The following is an 18,002-nucleotide window of genomic DNA, read 5'->3' on the forward strand; positions in this document are numbered from 1 at the left end:
GTATAGAAACAACACAAGTGACCAATCAGCTTTAGTATATCTGTGATGAAGCGGTACCTGCTTCTTGTTATTCTATGACGAATGACAAACATTTTCTTAAGCTATTAAAGACTGATGTTTTTTGTGACAGGGTCAATATGTCAGCCATATATTACCATGAATGAAATGATGATTGCATTTCTGATTCTCATTTAATTACAGAGGCAATGCAAATTTAATTGATAATTTGAAAAATTTGTGTGGGAGCTAGTTGATTTTCATCTCCCCTCCCCCATTCTCACTAACAATAGGAGTATTGGAATTGCTGAACTTGTAAACTCCTTTTCCAATAGTGACCATTGCCTGCATGCCGTATGTAGATTAAGTCTGACAGAACCGATTTAGAAATGAATCACAATAATTGCTATATGTCTGCATCCATGTCTTAGCAATTAACAGTTGATAGAATAACCCTTATCCAGCAGAGCCCTATTCCTAGAGACTCAAGAGGAATACATGTACATAGTAAATCTTAGTTATAAACCCTGAAAAGAAATTGTAGTTAAAAAGTCACAGAGATTGATTTATATCTAGAATTGAATTACAGCCATTTACATGTACATTGAAGTTGCAGTTTCAGGCAATTTTCTGAGACATTAATTCGTCTTTCAGTAGTCTTCCATTAATTAGTGTTTTGGAGCTGTTTTTTGGCATTTAATTGTATGAAGCTATGTAAGAAAATGAAATAACATTAGTTGTTAATCAAAAAACTGATTTCAGCCTTCAAAATTAGGTTTGGAAGAGATACTGGAAATGAGTTTTTCTGTGAGTTCCAATGCTGTTCACAGAAGACATTAGAACTTATTGGCACGTGGTAGATCTGTATTTTAGATATAAATTGTATGATTTCATTTGATTGTTATATAAAGGAATGGCATGTACAGCTTCCATCAAGATTAAATGAAGCACTATTAGTGACCCACCAATAACAGTGCTGGTGTACTGATGCAATGATAATCAAGAGTACTTATAAATCATGGAAATATTCCCAATATGTAAAGATATATGCTCCACAGAATAATACCGGTAGCCTGATTTGTAGGGTAGTAAATAATTGATTTGATGCTCCTCATTTCAGAATGGGGGAGGTCATAAAGGTAACAGTGGAAACTACGACATGTCCGTTAAGGGGGCGTGGCGGTTAGGGTACACAGGAAAGGGGGTAGTGGTCAGTATCCTCGACGATGGAATTGAACGGACCCATGACGACCTAAAGGAAAACTATGTAAGTGTAAATTCAAAATTACTTTCATAATTCCAATGCATGCAGGGTTTTGAATATTGGATTGAAAGCAGAAATAGAGAGAGTTTGGAAATTTCTTCTGCTGAATTGGCTTCGACAGTATTGTTTGGAAGTAAGAAATATGATATAGAATGATTTTTACAATGGGTCTGACACTAGAGAATTGGTGTTGGTTAAATAAGGCTGATTTTTCCTTGCCTTAGACAGCTCTTGATATGATTGGTGATATATCATTATTATAGTAACACCAGAAGGATCCCTGATAATTCTTCTGATGTGGGTCTTTTCTTCTTCTAGATTTATTGAACCATTATGCATGTTTCTTTTTATGTAAGGTCAAGGTTTTAGTACATGAATAAATAAACCCTGAGATACTGAAGTCGTAATTGACGTACGTGTATTATGTATAAATAAACCCTGAGATACTGAAGACATAATTGTACGTGTATTATGTATAAATAAACCCTGAGATACTGAAGACGTAATTGTATGTGTATTATGTATACAATATACACTTTATTGTGGATGAATTTAACAAACCAAAACAGCTTCATCCTTCTCTTACAAATTTTACAGTATTTCTAATTATTTCATTACTTTAATATTCAGTTTCAACGGGAAGAAATTTTTGATATTATGTACGTATAATGATAGGGGGAATAATTTGAATTGACAATTGTACGCTTATTTTTAATCAGTCTATTCTTCTTTACTTCAGGATCCTTTCGCAAGTTATGATGTCAACAACCACGACTCTGACCCGATACCCAGATATGATCCCTCAAATGAAAACAGGTATTAATTATATATTGTCTGTAACAAACCTAAGACTGTTTTAATGCTTGAGGTCATTGACAGCAGCTTGCAGAAGTTTCTTCATGAATTCCATTGTTTTATACTCCCTCTGTACTAACAAACTAGACTTTTAGATTGTAACCACCATGTATTAAGAAGACAATTGTTACCCCCCCCCCCCCCCCCCCCCCCAGTTTCAGACTGCAATACCTAGATCATACATCTGTACAAACAGACTCTTAAACATGCTACTGCAAAGCATTCCGTACAGTGCAAACCATTCATCACTTCATGCAAACTGCATGTTCATCCTTCTGTACAAATAGTTTTGAGCAAGAATCACTCAATGTAAGAAATGCTTCTTGCAGGAGAACACTTCTTGTTTATAGAAACTTACAGACTGTTCAAACCATGTCCCTAGAAACTTACAGACTGTTCAAACCATGTCCCTAGAAACTTAGACTGTTCAAACCACGTCCCTAGAAACTTACAGACTGTTCAAACCATGTCCTTAGAAACTTACAGACTGTTCAAACCACGTCCCTAGAAACTTACAGACTGTTCAAACCATGTCCTTAGAAACTTACAGACTGTTCATACCATGTCCCTAGAAACTTACAGACTGTTCAAACCACGTCCCTAGAAACTTACAGACTGTTCAAACCATGTCCTTAGAAACTTACAGACTGTTCATACCATGTCCCTAGAAACTTACAGACTGTTCAAACCATGTCCCTAGAAACTTACAGACTGTTCATACCATGTCCCTAGAAACTTACAGACTGTTCAAACCACGTCCCTAGAAACTTACAGACTGTTCAAACCATGTCTCTAGAAATTAAATTAAAATTAAATTGTGTTTCTCAGTCACAGAGGGATTGTGTTATACATTGCAGACATGGAACGCGTTGTGCTGGGGAGGTTGCAGCAAAAGCCAACAATAACAAATGTGTGGTTGGGGCAGCCTACAACTCCAGGATTGGGGGTAAATCTCCAAACTTGTGCTATTTCACCTATGCAGTAAAGTAATACAGAGATTTATATGTGTGAAATGATATCTGATGATTTTAGGGACAACAACACTTAAATTTAGTTTGAAAAGATAAAAGAAATTAATATACCATATTTAAGGAAAACTCCAAAGATCAAGTTTTTGAAAGTAGTTTCTTTAACATGTGTTTAAAGCTTATGAATATAAGATGGCAACATGTCTTCTTATATGATATGTTCCTGGATTTTGTTTAAAATCCCTTATTTAAATCATTGAATTATTTTGCATTTTATTAATGCATCACTGTATCACTGTACAATTCAGCATGCCATTACAAATTGCATAGCACCGAAGCACCTTCCTTCACAGTGCCTCTATGAGAACTATTTTTTCTAGCAGACACCTTCCTTCAGTGCCTGTATGAGAACTATTTTTTCTAGCAGACACCTTCCTTCACGGTGCCTGTATGAGAACTACTTTTTCTAGCAGACACCTTCCTTCACAGTGGAGCTGAAATTAAGACTCATTAATAAGAGAGCTTTTCTCATCAAAATTCATTGGTCTTCAATCTGTCATTTGTTTTTTAAAAAATGTCTTATTCTCAAGGTCCAAGAAAGCAGAAAAGCTGAAGCTTGTACTAAATATTCCTTATATAATGAAAAATTCAATGTATTCGTCGTGTGTTATTGACCCAGGGTGGGACCACAATAGATGTTCAATGGTAATAGTTTCCATATCATAAATTTCTTTCATCTGAAATTTTTATATGGATGACCTTGTCAGTGATACCTTTATCTGTAATCTCATCAATTTGTAAATGTGCATAAAATGAAAATGCATATTGTTACATTTTCTAAATTGAGGCATTAATTTGTAGTGGGTTTTTATATGACTTGTGGGTATCCTTACCGTAACACATGATGATTTTTCTGTCCCTCATCTGTGGAATCAATATGTTGCTGAATGAGAAAAGGAAATGAGCTTGATAAGTTCTGATCTGATGAAAGCTTGTTTAGTAGCCAACTCTCAGTCGTAGTCCATGTATTGCGTTTTAGAAATTTGTGGGAATTTGTAAATGTAAGATGGGAAATTGATGTTCATGAGAGGATTATGGCAACAAAATGTCATCTTTGTAAAGGTCATTAGACATAAAGTCATAATAGCAAAATTGATTAAAAAAAGGATAGTCTTTTTGAGGAAAGGACTACATCTTTGATATTGTGGAGCTGGTGTATGAAGTCCAATAAATTGTGCAGATTGATTCATTATTCAGTGTTATTTACAGTACATGATCAGGATTTTGTGAATTGGTTGAACACAAATAGAATTATCATCAGTGATTATTTTGGCACTTTACACAAAGAAACTGGCCAGTTGTATCTATATTTGTGTACTGTCTGGAGATTGAACTGCATTGGTGCTAAGTTGTATGTGACCTTATTTTGAATTCTTGAAAGTAAGCAGCTGCTAATAAAACAGAAAAACAAAAAGCAAGATTTAGCTTTAGGGCCCACAAATATAACACATGGCTTTTATTTTATCACCTTTTTTGCACCTGTTTGTGTATTTACCTGAATGTTTGCAGAAAATAATGATTAATTTGATGACTGTTGTACTAGCTGTATGGTCTGTACACAGGTGTACGGATGTTGGACGGTGATGTGTCAGATGCAGTGGAAGCCGCCTCGCTAAGCTTCAACAGGACACACATTGACATTTACTCTGCATCCTGGGGGCCGGATGATGACGGTCGAGTTGTGGATGGTCCAGGTCCCCTGGCTAAAAAAGCCTTCATCACAGGCATAGAACAGGTGGGTGTAATCTGTATAAAATTTGCAGTTTTATTAAAATTAGTGAAAAATGTTGGGATGACAGATTGTTCACTGTACGGTTAGATTTTACATACTTCAGTAATTTGACAGGTTTCTTGTGGCAATTTTGATCAAAAAGAAATTTTCATTCCCCAGAATCAAAGATATGGGGGCATCCAGTTTTTGGCCTGTCTGTCTGCCTGTGGCAAAAACTTTAACCTTGACCATAGCTTTTACACCATAATAGGTAGACCTTTTATATTTGGTATGTGTATTTCTTGTGACAAGACCTTTCCTTTCACACCAAAATGTTTGACCTGGTGACCTTTGCATTGACCTTTGACTTACTTTTAGAAAATTCTAATTTAAGCCTATCTTTCCAATCAAAAGAGTTAACTGCTTTTATATGCATTTTTTTTGTGAGAAGACCTTTCCAGCGATACGAGATTTGTTGACCTTGTGACCTTGAAATTGACCTCTGACCTACTTTAAAAATTATTCTTTAAAATGTTGTATTCTGGGGGCATCAGTGTTCTTGTTTTATACTATGTCTTTTGAATACAATTCTCCTCTGTATGGTATCATGAATGCTCTCTTTTGTGATTAAGAATTTTTCAAATGAATCTTTTGTAGGGTCGAGGCGGTAAAGGCAACATTTTTGTGTGGGCCTCAGGTAATGGAGGTAGTGCCTTCGACAGCTGTAACTGTGATGGATACACCAACAGTATCTACACTCTCTCCATCAGCAGCACGTCCGAACACGGACGTAAACCCTGGTATCTGGAGGAGTGTTCCTCAACCCTCGCTACTACCTACAGCAGTGGAGCCTATAATGAAAAACAAATCGTAAGTTATGACATGTCATGTTAATATCAATAAAAAGTTGTTGGTGGAAAAGGCTCTACTATATACATGTGAAATGAGCTCCAATCAAAATTCTGTATTGAAAGTGGGCAATTTTAAAGTGCTGCATAAAAAATTCCATTGCAAAAAGTGCTGTCAGTTGATAATTGCCAAAAGTACATGCGGCTTTGGTATTTGGATCACATTTCTGTTGATCAATATTCTTGCTGTTTGGTAATACATGAACATATCTTACATTAATGAGAAGACATTGATCTAGAGTGAAGTAATCCTCTCTGTCAATACTATTAGTAAGAAAAACTTGTCTTGTACATGTGTGCGCACACACACACACGCACACACACACATATCCAACAATTTTTAATGAATTAGATTTGTAAGAATATATTTAAGATTGTATGTGAAAAAGTATAATATACAGGAACAAGGATTTTAAGAACTGTCTGAACATAATACATTTTAAATGATATTGTTAATTCTAATCCACTTCAGCTCTTTTTGTGTGTGATAAGTTCACATATTTTTCAGTCAATTGATACATTCATCTGTTCTTGTCTATGACATATAAATAGTTTATTAGATATAGATCGTGGTAACATGGGCTTAATTTGATTATGGAAGATGTCTCTGGAATATATAGTATGTAATTTTCTTGTATTGAATATTGATTTCAACGTTATAAAGGAATACCGGATGCTTGGGTTGAATCAGTAACATAACAATGGAGTTTAATGGAAATCAGCTGAATGTCAAGCTGTACATCATTTTTTCAACGGGAAAAGTAGTCATTCAATATAGATACAACTGTGAAGATAATCTGATTGCCAATGTTCATGAACTAAAGTCAATGTGTGAAAGTAACAACGTATTTATTGATCTGTTTCGTGTGTATCAGTTACTCTATGCATTTAAAATTACCTGTCCAAAGAATGTTTTTTAATCTCTCTTATTTTTCCATCTTTTACTGTACAGTATGTCTGAGTAAAGGCGTGATTTAAAAGTTCATCATAGCTGTGGTATTTTAATAACCTTCCCCGTTCCCCCTCAGTAAGATGTGGACATGCACATGTGATGTGTTGCAATCTACATGTACACACAGTAGTGATGTGTTGTAATGTACATGTACATACAGTAGTGATGTGTTGTAATCTACATGTACATACAGTAGTGATTGGGTTGTAAATTCATACACACAGTAGTGATTGGGTTATAAATTCAAGTCTTAGATACTCTTGTAAACCGCAACAGAAGCTTTTGAAAACTTTTTGTCTTAGAATTTGTTAACTCCTTTCCCCAACATCTGCAATTAATTTCAAAATGATCAAGTTTTACTCTCAATACTGATACCCTTCCCCCTCTTTTCCCTTAAAAAATAAAGAAACAAAAAGGAGTAAAATTTACATATTCTTATTGTTTGTTGACTGCGTCTGTTGCACTATGACCTTCAGACAACTTCTGTTGTAGTTTGTGACCTTCAGAAGACTTGCATGTGCTGTAGCCATGTTTTTACCAGTATATTATCTGACTTATGAAACATGACCACTTTTAATATACATGTACATAAATATTACATTTTATTGTATTTTCCCCATATATTTACATATCAGTCTTTATGATAAACATGCGTGTAAATGTAGAGGTAAATTTCAAAGTATCAAAGCATTTATTAAAGTTGTATGGTCCAAATTTTGACATTTTTTTTTTCCACCTTGTAAAATCGCTATTACAGTAAATCACCGCACGTACATATTTATGAGGCTGTACGACATGTCATACATTATTTCACCTGTTTGAACCAGAATTACTTGATTTCAAATCGGTGTTTACTAACAGTCACTCGGCCATTTCAAGTGACAGTCACATGTGCAGTTCAAACTTTCAGATCATCGGTGGTCCTATCTGTGTAAAGCTGTGTATTTTGTTACAAAAGTACTGTGCCATAAGTTTAATAGAAATAAAAATATCAAATACCTCTTAGTAATTTGTTGTTTTATGCTCTTTCGGCCTTAAAATTAGACAGTTGCGTCTGAGCTAATACATGATCATGTTGGGATTCCCCTGATGTGCGTAGGGCTATTTATAGACACCTAACACTGTATAATTTATGCATCATCCCGAACATCTCGGTCTTTCACCAAGAAACACTGTGTTTTTGGTGAAAGGCCCAAGGTGTTGCGGATGATTTATGCGTACCACACTATATTTACTTTCTAAATAATCTTTTCACTGCTTTCTTTTACATGCAAATGTTTTCAAGCATGTAATTAAGAGAAAGTCAATAACTTTAAACACTAATTAATCAGCTTGAAAGTAATTATGTACAAAAATATTGCATGAACATCGGATCATACAGCTTTAAGAAAAATGATGCTGACTAGTATACTCCAGTACGACACCCTACCATGTTTCTCAGATGTTCACACATTTTCTATTTTTAGCTTTGGTCTTGGTTCTCACGACGCTCGCACATTTTCTGTTTTTAACTTTGGTCTTGGTCCTCAGATGCTCAAACATTTTTTTTTTATGCCCCCGAGATCAAAGATCAGGGGCATATTGTTTTTGTCCTGTCTGTAATTCTGTCATTCTGTCTGAAACTTTATCCTTGCTAATAATTTTTGAATAGTAAGTGCTAGAGCTTTGATATTTCACATGAGTATTCCTTGTGACAAGACCTTTCCGTGGGTACCAACATTTTTTATTCGCCCATCATTAGATGGGACGTATTATGTTATGGCGTTGTCCGTGCGTCTGGCTGGCTGTCTGTCTGGGGTCATGTTTTCCGGACTTTTTTCCGTAAAGGATGCATGTACAACTCTGAGAATTAGTCACAATATGTCCCTCAAGAATTGTAAGAGTGAGTTCGCATTTCAGCTGGATTGGTCTATCCTTGACCTACTTTAGGGCTATAAGTAGGTCAAACAGTTTTCCGGCCTTTTTTTCGTTACAAATACAGATATTGCCCTGAAATTTACACATAAGCTTCCTTTCATAGGAATACAAGTTCAGTTTGCATTTTAGCTGGATTGGTCCGTCCCTCCGTGACCTACATTAGGACTAAAAGTAGGTCAAACAGTTTTCCGGGCTTTTTTTCATGATGGATACAGATATTGCCCAGATATTTAATCAAAGGCTTCCTCTTAGAGGAATACAAGTTCAGTTTGCATTTCAGCTGGATTGGTGCACCATGACCCACTTTAAGGCTTTTCTATTCAGAATATGTGTAGTATCAATTCACCGTGCACAATATGCTTCCAGGCTGAATTTCACTGTCCGACGGGCGTATATTGTACCATTTGTGGTACTCTTGTTGACCCCTTGACCTTGGTGTTTGGCCTACTTTTTGAAAACTTTAACCTTGCTAATAACTTTTGAACAGTAAGTGCTAGAGTTTTCATATTTCACATGAGTATTCCTTGTGATAAGACCTTTCTGTTGGTACTAAACCTTTTGACCTTGGCATTTGACCTACTTTTAAAAAATTTGACATTGGTCATAACTTCTAAATGGTAAATATTAGACCTTTCATATTGCACTTGGGTATTTCTTGTGACAAGATCTTTCTACTGGTACCAAGATATTTGTCCTTGTGAAGATCACAAGGACAAATATCTTGGTACCAGTAGAAAGATCTTTGGAATTGGCCATTATCGGGTGCATTTGTGTTTCACAAACACATCTTGTTAGCTTTGGTCTTGGTTCTCAAGACACTTACACATTTTCTATTTTTAGCTTGGGTCTTCTCAGAACACTAATACCCTACCTAGGTTCTTGGGTGCCTATAAATGTATCATATTGGTGGAAATCTTCTCAGATTAGCCAGCCTAACTGTTGGCAGATTGCATTACAGTAAAATATGGTTACAGCGAACATGTTTATAATGAATTGATGCTTACAGTGAATTGGTAGTTTTAAAACGTATTGGATATAATGAATTACATTAATAACAAGTCTATATTGTATGCCCCCAGCACTTCATGATAAGTTTGTTTTACTGTATAGGCTATTCATATTCTAGTTGTACACACTGACAGACCCACATTGACACAGCTACCATCTAGAGTAGTTTGAGAATGTGCTGATGTACTCTTAAGGAGACCATGATGAACTCGTATGGTGTAGAGTTCTTGGTAAAGTCACAAACTCAGTATACTATAATAATGCTTTCTATTCCAGATTTCCACAGACCTACACAACCAGTGCACCAGTAGTCACACAGGGACATCAGCCTCGGCGCCGCTGGCCGCCGGTCTGGTGGCCCTCCTACTGGAAGCAAAGTAAGCGATCTACTTATACATACACACATTTTGTCACTCAACAATCTCCAAGACTCGATGATTTTGTCAAATGTTCTGTTTCCGTATACACGCAACAAAACAATAAAAAAAATTGCATTATTTTTTTCTTTTAGTCCGACCTTGACCTGGCGAGATGTTCAGTATATCACATTGTTGACCTCTAACCCCGACCCTATGGAGGATGGTAACTGGATTTCAAATGGCAAGAACAGGAAAGGTAAACTAAATGAAAGGTTGCTAATCTTTATGATCCACACATTTTGTAATGGCCCTGAAACAGAATATAATTATGAAGAATTGAATGAGATAAGGTTTAAATGAGTGTTTCATTTTCGTACAATTGTAAGAAATTTTGAGCCTGTGAAACAAAATTTCAATTTGTTGTACTACAAAAAAAACCATCTTAAATAATGTAGACTCCTTATAAAAAGCAAGGAATTAATATCCACGTAAAATTGTGATTAATGGATTTTAAAATCTTGCATTTATTTGCATTGCGAATTATGTGTTTATGGAATTACAACACGTGAAGGGTAAAAGAGAACTGTCACCATTGAATTTCTAGTAAATGCTTTTCATGTAGCAACTTGAAACAATCATTAAATCATGCTGATTATTTAGTTTTGGGAACATTTTTTTCATGATATAAAATTAAACTTTTGATCGTATTGTTTAGATGACAATACAAGAGAGATAACTCTTTCTTCCATTTTAAAGATTAAACATTCAATAATGAAAGCATAGATAAGATTATCATTATACAATTATAGTTAATTAGATTTTAAGTGTAATTTTGTAACTGAGGAATGTCTTTTAAAACAGTTTTTGAAATAGCTTACCTAAGTTAAACTACTGAAATCATGTCACTGATTGCAGTAAAACACGGTTACAATTAACTTGTTTATAATGAATTTATATTTACAGCAAAGTAATTTTCATTCCCTGTAGTTTTAAAACATATTATGAACTTGCTGGATATAACAAAATTGTTTGTCCTTAGCAGTTTGCTATTAGTGAGTTTTACTGTATTATAATTGCAGTATCATGTAATACCATCTGTTTGCCATGCTTTTTTATCCCAGTTGCGTAACAAATCTCGGCTTTTAAATTGGCGAAGGATGGGCGTCCAGTCGGGCGGGTGGGTGGGCTGTGTCCACAGTTAGCTTATCCGGTCTCTAACTTTCATATTTTTTGGTGCATCTTTGTGAGACTTACATAATATGATCACATCCAAAAGAGGAAGGTTCCTATTTATTTTGAGGTCAAAGGTCAAGGTCACTTTGTCACTAAATGCCATAGATTTGAGCTTGTCCGGTCTCTAACTTTCATACTACTAGGGGCATCTTTGTGAAACTTGCATAACATGATCACATCCAAAAGAGGAAGGTTCCTATTTATTTTGAGGTCAAAAGGTCAAAGGTCAAGTCACTCTGTCACTAAATGCCATAGATTTGAGCTTGTCCGGTCTCTAACTTTCATACTACTTGGCGCGTCTTTGTCAGACTTGCATATTTTGATCACATCCAAAAGAGGAAGGTTCCTATTTATTTTGAGGTCAAAGGTCAAGGTCTTTTTTTCCCCACTATATACTGTAGATTTGAGCTTGCCTCTAACTTTTATACATGTACTTGCTGGTGCATGTTTATCAGACTTCAAATCCTGATGACATTCAAGATTCATGTTGCTTTTGAAATCCAAAGGTCAAGGTCATTATCAAACTAAATACCTATTGTGGTCATTCAAAGCTTCATACTTATAAACTATATTAAATTTGTGCATGTTTTTACTTCGGGAATGCAATCGTGCATAATTTTCCAAATTGCAACTCGGCCATACGCATCTTTGATGCGTTTTAGCAATTTTTTTTATCATATTCGATTTTTGGAAGATCTTATCAACTGCATTTGTAACCCTCCTAGGCATGGAGGGGCTTCACAAAGAGTCGTGGATCGACCTTTATGTCACTGACTTTTTCTGGCCATTAGAAATAAGATCGCATTGATATACAGCCAGAAATGAGATGAAAGATGTGATATATAAATCTCTGAAAGTCTGAACTTGTGATTTTATGTTCACACAATATTAACTAAAACAGCTAGCCTGCCAAATTAATTACTCGCATAAAATAAGGAATCTACAGTAGAGGAACTTTTAAAATAAACACGCCAAGATTTGCAATTCCTTAATTAACGAATTAAAAACTTGTGAAAACAGTCCTGTGAAAATTTCTTGATGTTTAGTACATACCAGTATGTGTAAACTTTCATGATAAAGTCTTTGAATAAGCAACATGGATTAGATATTCACGTTTACTGATAACTAATGATTTCAGTGAGTCTGCGGTACGGTTATGGTCTGATGAATGCCACAGCTATGGTGGATTATGGATTGAGGTGGATCAATGTTCCTCCCAAACACATCTGTGCAGTTCTCAGTGATGCTAATAATGTGTAAGTCTATAGAAATATACTCTAGTAAAAACTAAGAACATAACAGATAGCAGCTGTCATATTACCTCAATAAAATCACCTCTTCTGACTTGTATTGCTTTGAAATTTATGACCAAAAATATGTATGTCTATGGAAATTTAATTTAAAAGCTTCAAATATTATAGATAGCAGATGTCATTTTACCTTAATAAAGTTCTGACTTGTGTTGCTTTGAAATTAATGACCAAAAATATATGATTTGAAAATTTTTGTACTTCTTGACAAGAAATCATTATTTTTGTCACTGTTTGATGTTTGCATTATTGACAAAAATTATTGTACATTAAGACTTAGTTTTATTCTCTTTTATAAATGTTATCTAGAAGTAAGACGGTTGTAAACAGACATATAATTGTGTGGAAATTACCGATTTGACAGATATAGCATACTATTACTTTGATGCTAAGGGAGATGTATATGACCTGGGTTCTGTCATTTCTTAATCTGACCTCAGGGTATTGGCTACCTACTAACTTTCTTTTATCATTGATTGAAATATTTATAAGTTTTTAAATCCAAGACTGTCCTTACTGCTAACCCACAGGAACTTGATGGGCCCCCCATACACCAGTCTAGTGACTACAGATGGTTGCCGAGGCACTGCCAATGAAGTCAACTATTTAGAACATGTTCAGGCGAAGTTGACCTTGACCTATTATCGCCGTGGTAACCTGGTCATTCATTTGACATCCCCCAGTGGTACTAAATCTACACTTCTCCCCAAACGACCCTCAGACATGAACAAAGGAGGGTTCAATCAGTGGGCATTTCTGTCTGTCCACTTCTGGGAGGAGAACCCCACAGGGACATGGAAGTTAGAGATAGCGGATGATCACCCAACATCCAGCTGGCCCAAACCTCCAGCCGGGGTCAAAGGTTAGTCAGATGTGCTTTTAAAAAATTATGATAAATACATGTTGTATCATAGTCTTCTAAAGGAAAATGAATGTTAAGAAGTGTTTGATTATTGAATGCAGATTGTCCAAATTCAGTATATGCTAAGCATGTTTGCAAGAAACTTTAGATATTTGTGTAACTTGATCAGCTATCCAAGGAAAAAAATCATTTATATCAGTATTTATAAGCTTTTTTTTTTATCAGTAATACTTCAATATAACAGGTAAATCTAAATGGATCTTTCAGGGCACCTTATATCATGGACACTGATTCTTCATGGAACAAAGGACAATCCAATCCGACTGAAGCAACCTGGTCAAGGAGTAGTGGTCACTGAACCAGATGTTCCAGAAACACAGCCCATTACAGGGACAACTCAACCTCCTGTAAGATAATCAGTGATTTAGTACATCTCAACCTCCTGTAAGATAATCAGTGATTTAGTACATCCCAACCTCCTGTAAGATAATCAGTGATTTAGTACATCTCAACCTCCTGTAAGATAATCAGTGATTTAGTACATCTCAACCTCCTGTAAGATAATCAGTGATTTAGTACATCTCAACCTCCTGTAAGATAATCAGTTATTTAGTACATCTCAACCTCCTGTAAGATAATCAGTGATTTAGTACATCTCAACCTCCTGTAAGATAATCAGTTATTTAGTACATCTCAACCTCCTGTAAGATAATCAGTGATTTAGTACATCTCAACCTCCTGTAAGATAATCAGTGATTTAGTACATCTCAACCTCCTGTAAGATAATCAGTGATTTAGTACATCTCAACCTCCTGTAAGATAATACATGTATGTAGTACAACTCAACCTCCTGTAAGATCATCAACTTCTGATATGTTATTTAGTACATCTCAACCACCTGTAAAATAATATGTTATTTAGTACAACTTAACCACCTGTAAGATAATATGCTATTTAGTACAATTCAACAACCTGTAAGATAATATGTTATTTAGTACAACTTAATAACCTGTAAGATCATCAACTTCTGATAATATGTTATTTAGTACATCTCAACCTCCTGTAAGATAATATGTTATTTAGTACATCTCAACCTCCTGTAAGATCATCAACTTCTGATAATATGTTATTTAGTACATCTCAACCACCTGCAAGATCATCAACTTCTGATATGTTATTTAGTACAACTCAACCACCTGTAAGATAATATGTTATTTAGTACAACTTAACCACCTGTAAGATAATATGCTATTTAGTACATCTCAACCACCTGTAAGATAATATGTTATTTAGTACAACTTAACCACCTGTAAGATAATATGCTATTTAGTACATCTCAACCTCCTGTAAGATAATGTGTTATTTAGTACAACTCAACCACCTGTAAGATCATCAACTTCTGATAATATGTTATTTAGTACATCTCTACCTCCTGTAAGATAATATGTTATTTAGTACATCTCTACCTCCTGTAAGATAATATGTTATTTAGTACATCTCAACCTCCTGTAAGATAATGTGTTATTTAGTACAACTCAACCACCTGTAAGATCATCAGCATCTGATACATACAAACTATACAGTGTAGCTATCATATGTAATCGACAAAGTTTCATTCACGGATCAGTTTTGTAAAGTTTGATAAATTTTTCTGAATTTGTTGTAATATTTTGTAGAAATGTGATGATCTGTTGTAATATTTTGTAGAAATGTGATGATGAATGCCTAGACACCTGTACAGGTAGTCGCGCAGACGACTGCAGAGCCTGCAAAAATCTGCGTATGGGAGAGGCGGGGTAAATCATTATGCATTTTCGAAACTGAAATATTCATATTGGACAGGAGAGTAAGTTGTTAATTCTTTTATTAGAAATAATGTTGTATGTGAGGGATTGAAGAAAAACATACAGTAAATCATATGAAATCAAGTATGTACACACTATATCTAACTGTTGATAAACATTTTGAATAATGAAATAGAGGTCAATGAAATTTTGTTGTAAAATCAATTGAAAACTTTTCCAGTGCCTGTGTGAAGGAGTGTCCCCATGGATACACTGAAAACCAAAAGATGTGTCTACCATGTGACTCTAAGTGCATGAACTGTACATCTAAGTATGGCTATCGTCCACACTGTTATGCCTGTCGTGATGGGTATTTCTTGTTACCAGAGGAGGGAAAGTGTTCAATAGAGTGTCCCGAGGGATACTTCCTGGGTAAAATTTTACTCTTCTTGTTGCTGTGCCAAAAAAAATTATTTTTATGGCCCTCTTTAAAGAAGAGGGGCATATTGCTTTGCATGTCAGTTGGTAGACCACATGTTGTCCACTCAATATCTTGAGAACCATTCACTTGATGATAATGATATTTCATGTGTGGGTTGGTTGTGAGTAGAAGAAGACCCCTATTGTTTTTCAGTTCAAAGGTCCAGGGTCAGTCCACTTTGGTCATAGGAAGATACTGTCCACTCAATATCTTGAGAAACCTTTCCTTGACAGACATCAAACTTTGTACACTGGTAATTCTTCAGGAGAAGATGACCCCTATTGATTTTGAGGTCACATGGTGAAAGGTCAAGGGTCAAACTGGACATAGTAATATATTGTCTCCTATATTTTAAGAATCATTTGCTTGATTGACACCAAACTTGGTACACTGGTACAGCATAAGGAGTAGATGACCCTTATTGATTTATAGGTCACATGGTCAATCCACTTTGGACATAGGAAGATATTGTCTGTTCAATATTTTGAAAATGTTAGAAGTGTAGATATGTTCGACAACTGTATCTTTAAAATTGTTGTGAATTCTGAGGAGGCCCAGTGTGAAATCAAGATGTACATGCAGCTTTATTGTAATGATTGGTTTGTCAGATTTTTGGGGGGTGTCTGAATTAATTTACTTTAAATTTTGTGTCAAAAATTTGGAATTACAGAAATTGATACTCAGTCTGTAATTTATGTTTAGTCAATGTCAAGTTAAGGTTATACCGAGAGTCAATCTGATGCTTTGATCCACCAACTTATTTTGCGGAATTAGTAATGAAAAACACTGACTGCATTGAGGGTCACATTTTCATAACCTGAGGTTATGACCTTTATCGGTCAGTCAGAGTACCTCCAATTTTAGGAAGACAACAGTTTTGTTCTATTTTATGACCACAGAGACATAGAGGAGAGGATTAATCTACAGTGACAGTTGTCATAGCAACAAAGGGTTTCCTCCATCAAACAAAGAATTGTTTGTCAGTCATTACTAGTACATGTATATTGTTGACATGGTAACGGTTACTTGATTGGATGATATGTCTGCAATATATATCAACATTACTCTTAATGTACCATCTCTAATCAAACGTGTGAGTTTGTGTTTAATCGAATGAGGAAAAAAAGTTGAAGAGCTTAAAGTACCTGCAAAGTTATAGAATGAAAGCTCCTCTGATAGCCTGAAAACACTCCAGGATTATTGATTACATAGTGCAGCTCCAGATTGTGATCCTGAGTGTAATATTGTTAGATATACTTATTTAATTATACTGAACAGAGACTACCATAGAATTTTACCATCCCACTACTTGTGCTGTAACAACTCATTTCGTTTTCTTGTACAGAGAGCCCAAACCACAGGGTGTGTAAAAAGTGCAACAATATGTGTGAGACCTGCACACAAAACAAGGACAAATGTACCAGCTGTCCTCGAACTTTGACCCTTTTGTCTGATAAATGTTACCTGCCAGAAAATGTCTGTTCTAAAGGTAAGTTTTTATACTAGCGTCTCAGTGTAGGCTAAGATTGAAGTAGTCTTGGTTTCTCATTGTCTGTCCATTTTATCAGTGTAACTCATTACATGTTAATATACTGGGAAGTTTGGTAATGAAATATGTTGTACATGTAGGTATGATTTCATAAGAGACTTTCTCTATGTAAACGAGGTGTTTAACAGTTGTGTGTGTACTGTAAGTTGTTCTCTTTGATAGGTTACTACAAGTTCAGAGGAAAGTGTGTGAAGTGTAGTGTTGGTTGTCTGCAATGTCAGTCAGAAGACCTGTGTGTTCTCTGTGATCCGGGAAGGTAAGTGTGGTTCATGAAAAAGTGTGGACTTTATAGCAAAACAGACAATATACAGTACACCTTCATTTGTTAAAAAAAAATATATCACTTCCACTTAGCAAAAGTTGTTTAAAGTTTAGTATTATATTGAATAATATTAGAATGATGAAGGAAATGTATGCTTTTGATCAAAGATGAATGATTTGGTATTTTGTTGCTATAGAGAATAATGATTAACCGCCCTATAGAAACGTTATTTTACTTAGGGAGGAGAGTAATCTTGCATACAGCCATTTCTCTCTGCTTCACAGTTACTTTCACCAGAGGAAGTGTCTGCCCGACTGTCCCAATGGGTATCTCCCGTATGTTGTTAAAATGGACCAATCTACAGCCCACACAGAATGTCATGCTTGTCAACATGGTAAAGTAGTCATTTTCCTTAGAGAGACGCATTTTTTAAAATCTTTGTTTTTTTAAAAATAAATTTATTTTTTTTAGTTTTTTGTTTTTGTCCACACAGTTTGTTTTAAATTTGTTACTTTCATACCT

At 35.2% G+C, this 18,002-nt stretch overlaps 1 protein-coding gene across 4 annotated transcripts in view; it reads left to right on the forward strand.

Moving 5' to 3' along the window:
- The window catches only part of LOC125651603 (furin-like protease kpc-1), a 38,850-nt gene that overhangs the window by 12,690 nt on the left and 8,158 nt on the right, over positions 1–18,002 (forward strand). For all 4 annotated transcript variants that reach the window (XR_007361289.2, XM_056166538.1, XM_048880278.2 and 1 more), the window contains exons 4-18: positions 1,118–1,264; positions 2,001–2,077; positions 2,974–3,062; positions 4,707–4,879; positions 5,513–5,725; positions 9,917–10,017; positions 10,152–10,255; positions 12,371–12,488; positions 13,073–13,404; positions 13,672–13,811; positions 15,112–15,200; positions 15,430–15,620; positions 17,015–17,158; positions 17,381–17,474; positions 17,765–17,874. Coding sequence is in view for 3 of the 4 variants with exons in the window: in XM_056166538.1 (XP_056022513.1) it covers positions 1,118–1,264; positions 2,001–2,077; positions 2,974–3,062; positions 4,707–4,879; positions 5,513–5,725; positions 9,917–10,017; positions 10,152–10,255; positions 12,371–12,488; positions 13,073–13,404; positions 13,672–13,811; positions 15,112–15,200; positions 15,430–15,620; positions 17,015–17,158; positions 17,381–17,474; positions 17,765–17,874 (2,122 nt within the window). In the remaining variant the exon portion in view is untranslated. The remainder of the gene's footprint in view (positions 1–1,117; positions 1,265–2,000; positions 2,078–2,973; positions 3,063–4,706; positions 4,880–5,512; positions 5,726–9,916; positions 10,018–10,151; positions 10,256–12,370; positions 12,489–13,072; positions 13,405–13,671; positions 13,812–15,111; positions 15,201–15,429; positions 15,621–17,014; positions 17,159–17,380; positions 17,475–17,764; positions 17,875–18,002) is intronic.

Source organism: Ostrea edulis, chromosome 5 (genome assembly GCF_947568905.1).
Source record: "Ostrea edulis chromosome 5, xbOstEdul1.1, whole genome shotgun sequence".
Taxonomy (NCBI): domain Eukaryota; kingdom Metazoa; phylum Mollusca; class Bivalvia; order Ostreida; family Ostreidae; genus Ostrea; species Ostrea edulis.